General features: G+C 41.5%; 1 protein-coding gene across 12 annotated transcripts in view; it reads right to left on the reverse strand.

Annotated features, from left to right (window-relative positions):
* Positions 1-12582, reverse strand: part of CFAP95 (cilia and flagella associated protein 95) — a 126943-nt gene that overhangs the window by 75465 nt on the left and 38896 nt on the right. For 7 of the 12 annotated variants that reach the window (XM_002708236.6, XM_017341723.4, XM_051846500.3 and 4 more), the window contains exons 3-4: positions 1486-1604; positions 206-274 (exon numbers count right to left, since the gene is read on the reverse strand). In XM_002708236.6, coding sequence (XP_002708282.3) covers positions 206-274; positions 1486-1604 — 188 coding nt within the window. Of the gene's footprint in view, positions 1-201; positions 275-1485; positions 1605-3096; positions 3218-5192; positions 5897-12582 lie in introns of those variants that run through there. The other 5 variants (XM_051846483.3, XM_051846489.3, XM_089336894.1 and 2 more) reach the window with 3 other exon arrangements.

Raw genomic sequence — 12582 nt, forward strand, 5'->3', positions numbered from 1 at the left:
TGCAAAATTCAAAGTACTTCTGATCCCAGGCATTTGAGATAAGTGATCCTCAACCAATAGCATTATGAATTTGTGCATGCTGATGGGAAAAAAAAAAAAAAAAACCTCTGTCAAAGGGAAGTCTCCATGGGATCACCCCTGAAAATCAGCCTCCTAAACCAAGAAATATTCCATACAATCCCCAGCGGCTTAGGGACTTACTAACATTTTTCCCCAGTCTGGTGGGTGTCTAGTAAAGACAGCTCCGAAGCCTGTGGCAGGCGACCCGGTGTCCCTGGAAACAAGATGACAATTTTTAGAAAACATGTCATTCTGCTTTATTTAAACTTTCAAAGTCATACACAACCAATTTAGTGCTGAGTTTTTATGAGTATTTTAAAAATAGTTTTTATGTTTGTGACTTTTTATGTGCTATGCTAAATAAAATATCCCAAGAGTAAATGGAAATTTTAGTCTTTTGTCATTACTGTGGCTGCATTTTCCAGTAATTACAATGTAAGGCAAAGTCTATGCCACATGCTTCCATGGCTGGGCATTGTACAAGGCTGCAGGACTACAGATAAGCCTGAGCCCTTCAGGAACTCTCTGTCCCTGGGGAAACTCAGACATATAAATAGCTAGAATGCAAGTTCAACTGTTTTGCAGGGCATAAAATAGTAGAAGGCAATGATACATGAGCAATTGATTTTGATTAATGGCTGCTTGAGTCCCTAATTCTTACACACGTCAGGCAATACTTCTGTGCACAATTTATACTTTATTTTCTAAACACCAGAGCAACTCTATGAAGTAGGTTCTTTCAAAACTGCCACTTTACAGATGAACAAATTTAGGACTGCAGACACAAAATAACTTCCTCAAGTAATTGTGGACTGGGGTTCCAAACTAAATAGTCAGAACCTTGGGCTAAGAAAAAAATATAAAGAGGAAATGACCTTTTAACTGGTCCCAGAGTAGAATGTTGTGTGATAAATGACAAATGGAATAGCATGAGCAAAAGCACAGAAGCTTGAGACAAAAACGCCTGATTGTTTCTTTACTATGTAGTTAGGTCCCACTCTAACTCCTTCCTGTTTCTACAAATCCCATGCTACATGTGTATATCCTATAATCAAAAGAAAATATTAAGAATACCTTTAAGGGGATAGCACTGTGGCACAGTAGGTTAAGCCACCACCTGTGAAGCCAGCATTCTATATTGGAATGGTGGTTCTGGTCCCAGCTGCTCCACTTCCAATCCAGCTCCCTGCTAATGTGCCTGGAAAAGCAGTGAAAGATGGCACACATAGTTGGGCCACTGCTACCCACATGGGAGACCTGGATGGAGTTTCAGGCTCTTGGCTTTGGCTTGGCCCAGCCCTGGCCTATGTGGCCCCTTGAGGAGTGAACCAGTGGATGAAAGATCTCATTTTCTCTGTCTCTCCTTCTCTGTCAGTCTGCCTTTCAAATAAATAAATAAACAAGCACTTTTTAAAAAAAGAATACCTTCCAATAATCCCAGAGCATAATGTTTCCTCATTTAATAAGGCTTTACTCTTTATTTCAGCCAATTCAGTGTTTAAACAAACTTGTGACATCTGTTCATGTGTTTCTGATATCCAAATCTAGAGAAACAGAAGCCACATATAAGGAAAGAAGTTGCCAACAATGGTCAGTTATTAAAATATATTTTTACTGAATTGTATTGGTTTTAATTATTGACCCCAGATGACTTTTAAAAATAAGAAACATCTCATCTATCAACTCCTTCATTATAAATAGGTACAAATGGTGATTCCTTGCTATATTGTTGGAAAATAAAAATCAAATTGTTTGTATCTATGCAATGGAAAGTACTGTATGCAACTAAATACCAAGTCTACCTACTTTCTATTTTCTTCTTTATCATTCTCAGAGTTGGTATATTTTAACTTCCCTAAGCAAGAGAATGCTTGTAGCAATCATTTTTGAAGGCTTTCAGATACCACCACCATCCTCACTGTTACCATCATCATCTAGTCCCTAACACAGAGGATAAATCACTGAGATATCAAGCAAGGATCAGTATGGTAAAATCTGCAAATCATATGGTGTAGTTGCACCAATTTCAGAAGCATCATGGGGAGCATCTAGGGGATCTTAGGAACAAAACTAGATGCTAAGCATGCAGCTCTTGTGTCATACAAAACTCTACAGGATCATGAATTCGGCAGGTCAGAGCAGAGAATTAGAACTCATCGTGAGAAGCATACATTAGTTCCCCTGCACCCAAAGACTATTTGCCCCCAACACCCAGGGAAACCCCAGAACATATTAATGCCCTCTAGATTTTCTGTTTCTAAAAACAAAGTTCAAAATCAAACACTCAAAACCTACTATGCTCAAATCAACTTTGGCTACATTCTCTGGTCCTGATTCCCTGGTCTACTTGATGGCTCTCTCACCATTTCCCCCTGGGGCCTGAATCTCCTGAATCTGGAGCTGGCAAGTCCAATTTCCCAACACTGGCCTATATACCCTTAGCACAACTGCCCTTCTTCTCAGAATTCCAAGTTCACAGGTCCATAGCAGGGAACACTATAATGGGCTCATATTCATATTTTAACAAAGACAGGAAATATGGGGGAAAATGTTAGGTACCATTTTGTTTGAAGGTAAAAGATTGAAAGAAAAAAAATAAGCTTAGGTACGCTCTGATCATTTTTAGCAGTTAAATACTTCAAAAAACCACAAGCTCTTTGAAAATCATATGGAACAAAGATATTGTGAAGCACAAAATAACAAGAGGTAAAAAACACAGTCATGCAGCTGAAATTCATCTAGTGTTTATTCTGTGCCAGATATTAAATTAAGCTCTTATGTGTGTTATTTCATTGAACACTCAGAACAACTCTATGAGCATTGTGATCAGTCATGGTTTCAGAAGGAAAACAACAAACAAATGGAGAACTGAGGAAAATTTAATGAAGGGTCTATTTATAAAAGTGCGGCAAGCAAGAGGAAAATCAATAAAGAAGGCAGGCTCTTAGCCTAGCCATGAAGACACCTATGTCCTACACTGGAGAGCCTGGGGTCAATTCTTGGCTCCAACTCCTGACTCCAGCTTCCTGCTGATGCAGACCATGGGAGGGGTGGTGATGGCTCAAGTGATTGCATTCAGTGACATCACCTGGGAGACCTGGCTTGGGTTCCCAACTCCTAGCTCCAGCTCCTGACCAGCTCCAACTGTTGAAGGCATCTGATGAGTAAACCAATACATGTGAGTGCTCTTTCTCCCTCTCCCCTCTCAAATATACAAAAATAATAAAAATGTAATTTTAAAAAGAGTTACCAACAAATGATATTGAAAGCCCCTGATGACAGAAATAGCAGAGAGCAAATGCTGAAACTCAGAATCACCTACAGCTGTGAAAAGAGAGCCACCTCATAATAACTTTCAGAACAGACACTCAGTCACTGTCAAATCATGGCTCTGCAGGGTGGAAGCCACAGGAATAAATGAACTAGCTCATTCTCCTTCCACCTCTGATCACCTGCCAGGCTTCCCAAGGGCCAGTCCAGATGAGAAGTCAGAGCTGAAATCTGTAGACGTCAGCTTCCTTGGCAGGGTTGGAGAGTAGACCCAGAGAGCAAAAGAAGAACACCTAGTGTTATGTCCATATTAAAGAAGGGAAAACTGAAGCAGAGATCAAATAATGTCCAGGTAAACCAACCAGAAAGTGGAAGCTCTGTGATTTAAAACTCATGCAGTCTGACCCATTCATTCATCTATGTCTCCGTAATTACAAAGCACCAGGCATCATACTAGGCTCTGGGGCTTGAGTGGTTAACAAACTTGAGGCTGCCCTCCCTATAGATCCATGAGTTACAGGAAACCCTGGGGCTGGTGGCAAGAACCATAGCACATAGCCAGACACTGTTCTAAAGATCTTCATAGTAAACACTCATGACAATTGTATTGTCACTACAGGGAAGGAAATAAAGACATGGAAAGCGGGCCAGCACTGCAGTGTAGCGGGTAAAGCTGCCGCCTACAGTGCTGGCATCTCATATGGGCACCAGTTCAAGTCCCGGCTGTTCCATTTCTGACCAAGCGCTCTGCTGTAGCCTGGGAAAGCAGTAGAAGATGGCTCAAGTGCTTGGGCCCCTGCACCCACATGGGAGATCAGGAAGAAGCTCCTGGCTCCTGGCTTCGGATCGGCACAGCTCCAGCCGTTGCAGCCATCTGGGGAGTGAACCAGTGGATGGAAGACTTTCTCTCTGTCTCTGCCTCTGCCTCTGTAACTCTGCCTCTCAAATAAAGAAATAAATCTTAAAAAAAAAAAAAGACATGTTCTCTATAACTCTCTCTCTCACTGTCCACTCTGCTTGTCAAAAATAAAAAAATTTTAAAAAATGCAAGTTTTGAAGACTCAACCAAAGTTACAACCTAGTAACTGGCAGAGCCAAGAATCAGAGAAGCTGTGTGACTCCACAGTCCACTCCTAACCTGTGTGTTTCCTGTGTCAGAGACAAATGTTATCCCTCAATATTAGACCTGCTTTCTTCATCCATGATGGAAGCCTCTCCTTTTAGCTGAGCACATGGCATTGCAAACCATATTTTGCCACCTCCCTTGTGTTTAGATATGACCAGTGATTCATTTTGGACAATGGAGTGTAAGTGGATAAAACCTCCAGGAAAATGTTTTCTTTTCCTATCGCATCAAACCTGAACATAGTCACTGGTTTCCAGCAGCAATCATGAGCCCTACCCAAGGGATCCCAGAGCCAAAAGCTGGAAGGAGTAGGGCTCGGGCAGTCTGTGCGATCATACCAGTCTTAGCATGCTATCCCCCATACTTCCACATGAAAGGATGAAACCTATGTGAATAGCCTCTGTTGATTTGTGGCTTCCACTGCATGTAGGCAAGCCTAATCCACATCATCTTAACGTGAAAAATCACTTTGGTTGAAAAATGTTCATAGCCTGAGATAAAGGCAAGTAATTCATAAAAGCACTTCATATGTTTAAAAGTCTTCTAGGACTCGCTCTCTCCCTCTCTCTCCTTCCCTCTCTCTGCCTCCCCCCCCCAACCATGTGCGTGTGTGTGTGTGTGTAGCTATAGATATATATATCACAAAGTGGAGATTGGCAATTTAGTATGTGAAGGAGCTAAATTAACACAGCACAAACTCACAGGATAATCACTAAAATTTCCATTTAATTTGCATAATAAAATCTAGCTTGAGTCAAATGGTAATATAAAAAATACCTAATGTTACAGGAAACTCATTTCATAATACCATCTTTATTCTCTGTTTTTCTGAGCACCAATTTTTTAAAGTCCCAATTGTTACTCTTCCAGGATGAACCCTTCCCATGGGTGCTACAGTTAAGAAAGCCCAGTAGACACACAATCTGGGTAGAGCCTCTTTCTGCTGAGATGGCTCACTCCCTGGCAGAATCTCTCTTGGCGAGGTTCACTACAGACAGTTCCCAGCTAAGCCTGGGTCCCCAGAAGGCACACTTCCCCAGCCCATGCTGAAGGAGTTGCAGGTAGGTACCTCCCAAGCCAAGGCTCTCCCCTTATGCCACAGGCAGCTTCTGGAGCCCCCAGTGTGCAGTCTTCTGTCAAGCACGAATGAGATCTCAGTCCCTCAAGTACCCCAACCTCCAGAGAACTCTTATCCAGTTCCCTAGGAGGTGTGCTGGGGGCCCCACTCTAAGATTTGGAGTGAGGGGCACACCCCCCACCTGGGGGTGGGATCCACAACATGCATGCCACCTCCAGAGGACTCTGCATTGCTGGTGCTCTGAGGCGGGTCTCTTCATTTCCAATTCTCGTTTTGTCTTGTTTCTAGATTTTCAGAGTAAATAAGAGACCAAGGGACTCAAATGTTTTGCAGGTTGCACATGAGGGATGTGGCACCTCATTCTGGAATAAAGGAAAATGTGGTATCTATCAGCTGAGATCCTCAGTCACAACTTCTCTTTCAGTCCTAAGGCACAGTCTTGTCATGTTAGCCTGCTAAACTTCCCCAGCCAAGCAAAGCTTTTCTGCACACTGCCCCCTCCAAAAAACCATCTTCATCATCATCAACAGGTAGAATTAAAACTTGGAGAAAAGTTTCTATCTTCAAAAATCACCATGAATGACATTCCTATTTCTCAGCAGTAGTGCTGAGTAGTAGTGGAAAGCCTGGCTCTGCTTCCACATGGAGGTTAACTCTGGTTGTATTCAGACTCTTTGTGTGTAGATAGCTACACACAAAGGATACCAGAACAGCATCCACGAACGTAAGCACCATTGATTCGAGTAACTGGGACTCAGAGAGTGCAGTCAGAAAAATAATTCCATTGTTTCTCACCACTACCTTTCAAGCAAGCTTTTATGGGATAGTTTTTTCCTGACTTCAAAGAACAAATAAATCCTGAACAAATGTTGTGTTTCTTATCACTCTCAGATAACAAAACCATTTCTTGTCACAAAAACAGTCTTTGTGAAGTAATTAATACTAATCAAATAATCCCAAAAGTGCCAGTTGTCCAGTTGTCTGTGGGAAGCAAAGAAAAGAGCATGTGAAGAGACAGAAAACCCACCAACCTCCCCCCAGCCCTTCTGCCCCACTTCCATTTGTAAATTTCCTCAGTCTGGATCAGGCTACAGCTGGAGGAGGAGAAAAACTTTAACCTTAAATGAAATTCATCATTTTTATGATATATTTTAATGATCAAAATGTGACCAATAGACTTTTTATTGCCTGAGAGTGCCATAAAAATTATCAAACTTGCATAAGATTTTATCCAAGCGTGAAGAAAGAACCAGCTCTGAAAGCAGGATAAATAGGTGGTAAAGGCAAAAAAATATAGACGTGTGTGTGTGTGTGTGTGTGTGTGTATGATTGCACCATTTAAGTCCCATCTGTTCAACATAACAGTTACACCTGCTCAAGCAAATTAATATACATGACAAATTAAACTTTACTTTCTCTAAGAATTACATTAAGGTCTGACTACTGATGTAAAGTGGAGCAAAGGAGAGTGAGGAGATCCAAATGGCGGATGGTGAGCTCCTGTTCCTGTCCCACATCCCTAGAAATGACAGAGGAGATACCTGCTAGAATACACAAACTCACAGACACAACAGAACACAAAGGAAGTACCCTCCATGGACCAAAACTTCTGCAGAATTTCTGCCATGGGAAAGGCAGATCGGATTGTGTTGGTATTGGGAAAGACATACCAACGTAGATCCAGGAGTGGATGCAGCTCCAAGCTCAGAGACAGGAAGACAGAAAGCCAAGAGGAACGCCTGGTCCAGCTGTTCATTATCCCCAAACATCTGCCTTCCCCCTGGCATAAGCAGTAGTCCTACCATGGCACTTGAATTTCATTTATAAAAATTTGATCTGTATGCCCCCTTCGAGGTACTTAGATATGACTGCAAGAAGCATTTGTAAGAGTATACTGGTCAGGGCCGGCACTGTGGTATAGGGGGTAAAGCCGCCACCTACAGTGCCAGCATCCCATATGGGCACCAGTTCGAGTCCCGGCTGCTCCTCTTCCGATCCAGCTCTCTGTTATGGCCTGGGAAATCAGTAGATGGCTCAAGTCCTTGGGCTCCTGCACCCATGTGGGAGACCCAGAAGAAGCTCCTGGCTCCTGGCTCCTGACTTAAGATTGGCACAATACCAGCCATTGTGGCCATCCGGGCAGTGAGTGAACCAGCGGGTGGAAGACCTCTCTCTCTTTTTCTCTCTCTCTCTGTACCTCTGCCACTCTGTAGCTCTGCCTTTCAAATAAATAAATCTTAAAAAAAAGAAAAGAAAGAATGACATTGCAATTTTGATAGGGATTGCAGTAAAATCTTAAGATAACTGGATAGTATGAACATTTTAATAATATTAATTCTTTCGATGCATAGACACATAATCTTTCCATTTATCTGTGTCATTTTAAATTCATTTATGAATGTTTTACACATTTCAGTGTACAGATATTTTACTTCCTTGGTTAAAATTATTCTTGAATTTTTTTAATGCTCTTGTAAATGAAATTGTTTTGTTAATTTATTTTTCAGAGTATTCACTGTTAGTGTACAGGTAAAATAAAAGTTTTTGTAAATAGATTTTATATCCTGCAACTTAATTTGTTTACCAATTTTTGGAGCTTTCTAGTGGAGTGTAGGATTTTCTATATGTAAAATCATGTCATCAGCAAACAGATACAATTTCACATCATCTTTTACTATCTGAATGACTTTTATTTCTCTTTCTTGCCTAAATGCTCTAGCTAGACTTCTAGTATTGTGTTGAACAGAAGTAATAGAAGCAGTATCCTTATTTTATTTCTTATCCTGAAAGAAAAGTCTTCAACTTCTCACTACTGAAACTGAGTATTAGTTTTGGCCTTGTCATACACCACATTTGTTATGCAGAAACATTTCTTCTATAACTAATTTGTTGAGAGTTTTTATCAAGAAATAATGTTGAATTTTGTCAAATGCTTTTTCTCCATCAATTGAGATGATCAAAGGTTTTTGTCCTTCATTCCATTAATATATGTGTATCACATATATAAATGTGTATCACATATATAACTGTGTATCACATTTATTGATTTGCATTTTTATAAGATTTATTTATTTACTTTAAAGTCAGAGTTACACAGAGAAAGAAGGAGAGAGAGAGAGAGTAAGAGAGAGAGAGAGAGAGGAAGAGAGAGAGAAGTCTTCCATTCAATGGTTCACTCCCCAAATGGCTGCAATGGCTGGAGCTGCACCGATCTGAAGCCAGGAACCAGGAGCTTCCTCTGGGTCTCCCATTTGGCAGGGACCCAAGGACTTGGGCCATCTTTTACTAGCTTTCCAAGCCATAGCATAGAGCTGGATGGGAAGTGGAGCAGCCAGGACTTGAACCAGCGCCCATATGGGATGCCATCACTGCAGGTGGCAGCTTTACCCACTATGCCCAGCGCTGGCCCATGATTTGTATTTTTGAACCAAACCTGTACGCCAGCATAATTCCCATCTAATTTTGGTGTTCGATCTTTTTAATGTATTTTTTATTTATTTTTTTATTTTACAGATAGAGTTACACAGTGTGAGAGAGAGAGATAGAGAGAAAGGTCTTCCTTCTGTTGGTTCACTCCCCAAATGGCCACTATGACCGGAGCTATGCTGATCCGAAGCCAGGAGCCAGGTGCTTCCTCCTAGTCTCCCACATGGGTGCAGGGGCCCAAGTACTTTGGCCATCCTCCACTGCCTTCCTGGGCCACAGCAGAGAGCTGGACTGGAAGAGGAGCAACTGGGACTAGAACTTGGCACCCATATGGGATGCCAGCACCGCAGGCAGAGGATTAGCCAAGTAAGCCACGGCGCCGGCCCCTTAATGTATTGTTGAATACAGTTTGCCAGTATTTTGTTGAGAATTCTTTTATCTATATCCACTAGTGATATTGGCCTATAGTTTTCTTGTGGTGTCTTTGTTTGGCTTTGGAATCAGGATTATACCGGTCTCTTAAAATGAGTTTAGAAGTATTTGCTTGTCTTCAAGTCTTTTGGAAAGCTTCGAGAAGAATCAGTATTAGTTCTTTAAACGTTTGGTAGAAATCTGCTGTGGAACCATCTGATCCTGGGCTTTTCTTTGGTAGGAGACTCTTACAAATCCAATCTCATTACTCATTATTGGTCTGTTCAGATTTCCAATTCCTTCATGATTCAGTCTTGGTCGGGTACGTGGTTTTTGATTTTTTTTTTTTTTTTTTTTTTTTTTTGACAGGCAGAGTGGACAGTGAGAGAGAGAGACAGAGAGAAAGGTCTTACTTTGCCATTGGTTCACCCTCCAATGGCTGCCACGGCTGGCGCGCTGCGGCCAGCGCACCGCGCTGATCCGATGGCAGGAGCCAGGTACTTATCCTGGTCTCCCATGAGGTGCAGGGCCCAAGGCCTTGGGCCATCCTCCACTGCACTCCCTGGCCACAGCAGAGAGCTGGCCTGGAAGAGGGGCAACCGGGACAGAATCTGGCACCCCGACCGGGACTAAAACCCGGTGTGCCGGCGCCACAAGGCGGAGGATTAGCCTAGTGAGCCGCGGCGCTGGCCGGGTACGTGGTTTTTGGAACTAGTTCTCTATTTGCTGTTTCTTCTAGGTTCTCCAATTTGTTGTTCACAATAGTCTCATGATCTTTAGTACTTCTGTGTTATCTGTTGTAATGTCTCCTCTTTCATTTCTGATTTCATTAATGTATATCACCTCTTTTTTCTTAGTTTAGCTACAAGTTTAACCTATTCATAAAAATGAATGCTGATATACTTTTTATTTGTTTATTTGTCATTTTAAAATCCAAAATGACTCTGATGCTGTTACAAGTAACCATTCTACTCATCTATGTTGTCTTGCTAGTTCTAAAATAGCCTTGGCACTGACACATTAGTTATACAAGAAAAAATATGCTTAATAAAATTGTTTATGATTTTCTTTATTCCTCTTTGTATCAGAGTGTTTTTCCTTCCATGACACGGCATCACATGTGCCCTGCACTTAACCTTTCTAAGTTCATGGGATCAAATGCATGTTGAATCAGGAATGGTCTTTCCTTACCTGTTCAATGGTTCTCACTTTAATATAAGTCAAACCAAAGTAAGGTAACAAAGATGATTGTGGCAGGTCCTTTGGCAGTATAGTGAGGATCCTTGGACAAGGGGTTTTACCAATTGAAGACACAATGACAAAAGTACTTCTGATGATTTTAACTTGCTTAGAATTCATAGTAACTAAATAAAATCCAAATAAAATACCAAAATAAAAATTCTATTACCCATAACAACTTACACTAAGACAATCAGAAAAACCCCAATGGCGTGAACTATTGCTGTCTTGTCGATCTAGATACTCTATGGCCCCACCAGGCCTCCTCAGATACCACTGGAGTAGGAAATTGATTTTCTCACTATTGAAACCTAAGTTGTATATTTCCAGATTCCACTAAGAGATTGTTCCTTTAGCTTCAAGGGAAGCCATCCTCCAATTCACTTCAGCACAGGTGCCCCTCACAGTGTCCTGACCTTTCCATCATGGGACTCATCACACCCTTCGCCACCAAAGCTGAATATCTTCACTTCCACTATGAAGAGTTGAGTTCCTTTTGTACAAAGACTTTGATGTGAATTATGTTTCTTACCCCAGAGCTTAGCATTAATGCCTGGCAAAATAACAGGGTCTCAATAAATGCCTGTTGGCTGAGTAGCAGTCCTTTCGTCCTTTCTTCCTTTTCTTCTTTTCCTTTCTTGCTTCATTTCCCCCTACCTTTTCAATTCCACAGATGTGTACTGAGCACCCACATGTGCCAGGCTGTATTCTAGGAACTGGGGTTACAGCAGAGAACAAAACAGATCAAAGTCCCAACTTTTTTTTTTTTTAAACTTTTATTTAATGCATATAATTTTCCAAAGTACGACTTATGGATTACAATGGCTTCCCCCCCATACCGTCCCTCCCACCCACAACCCTCCCCTTTCCCACTCCCTCTCCCCTTCCATTCACATCAAGATTCATTTTCGATTATCTTAATATACAGAAGATCAGCTTAGTATACATTAAGTATGGATTTCAACAGTTTGCTCCCACACAGAAACATAAAGTGAAAAATAATAGATGATTTTTTTAAATGATGATGAAATCAGAGCAGACCTATTGTCATGTTTAATCCCAGTGAGAGTCAAGTTGGGAATTGATAATTTCTTTTTTTTTTTTTTACAGAGGATCAGTTTAGTATGCATTAAGTAAGGATTTCAACAGTTTGCACCCCCATAGAAACACAAAGTGAAATATATTGTTTGAGTACTCGTTATAGCATTAAATCTCGATGTACAGCACATTAAGGATAGAGATCCTACATGAGGAGTAAGTGCACAGTGACTCCTGTTGTTGACTTTACCAATTGACACTCCTGTCTATGGCATCAGTAATCTCCCTATGCTCTAGTCATGAGTTTCCAAGGCTATGGAAGCCCTCTGAGTTCTCCGACTCTTATCTTGTTTAGACAAGGTCATAGTCAAAGTGGAGGTTCTCTCCTCCCTTCAGAGAAAGGTACCTCCTTCTTTGATGACCTGTTCTTTCCACTGGGATCTCACTCGCAGAGATCTTTTGCCAGAGTGTCTTGGCTTTCCATGCCTGAAATACTCTCATGAGCTTTTCAGCCAGCTCCGAATGCCTTTAGGGCTGATTCTGAGGCCAGAGTGCTATTTAGGACATCTGCCATTCTATGAGTCTGCTGAGTATCTCACTTCCCATGTTGGATCACTCTCCCCTTTATTTACTCCATCAGTTAGCGTTAGCAGGTACTAGACTTGTCTAAGTGCTCCCTTTGACTCCCAGTCCCTTCACCATGACCAACTGTGAACTGAAATTGATCACCTGGAACAGTGAGATGGCATTGGTACATGCCACCTCGATGGGATTGAATTGGAATCCCCTGGTATGCTTCCAACTCCACCACTTGGGGCAAGTCAGCCTGAGCATGTCCCAAATTATACATCTCTTCCCTCTCCCATTCCCACTACCATGTTCAACAGGGATCACATTTCAGTTAATTTTCAACACTTAAGAATAACTGTGCATC

The sequence above is a fragment of the Oryctolagus cuniculus genome, chromosome 1 (genome assembly GCF_051225735.1).
Source record: "Oryctolagus cuniculus isolate XC-2025 breed Fujian yellow rabbit chromosome 1, ASM5122573v1, whole genome shotgun sequence".
Classification (NCBI taxonomy): domain Eukaryota; kingdom Metazoa; phylum Chordata; class Mammalia; order Lagomorpha; family Leporidae; genus Oryctolagus; species Oryctolagus cuniculus.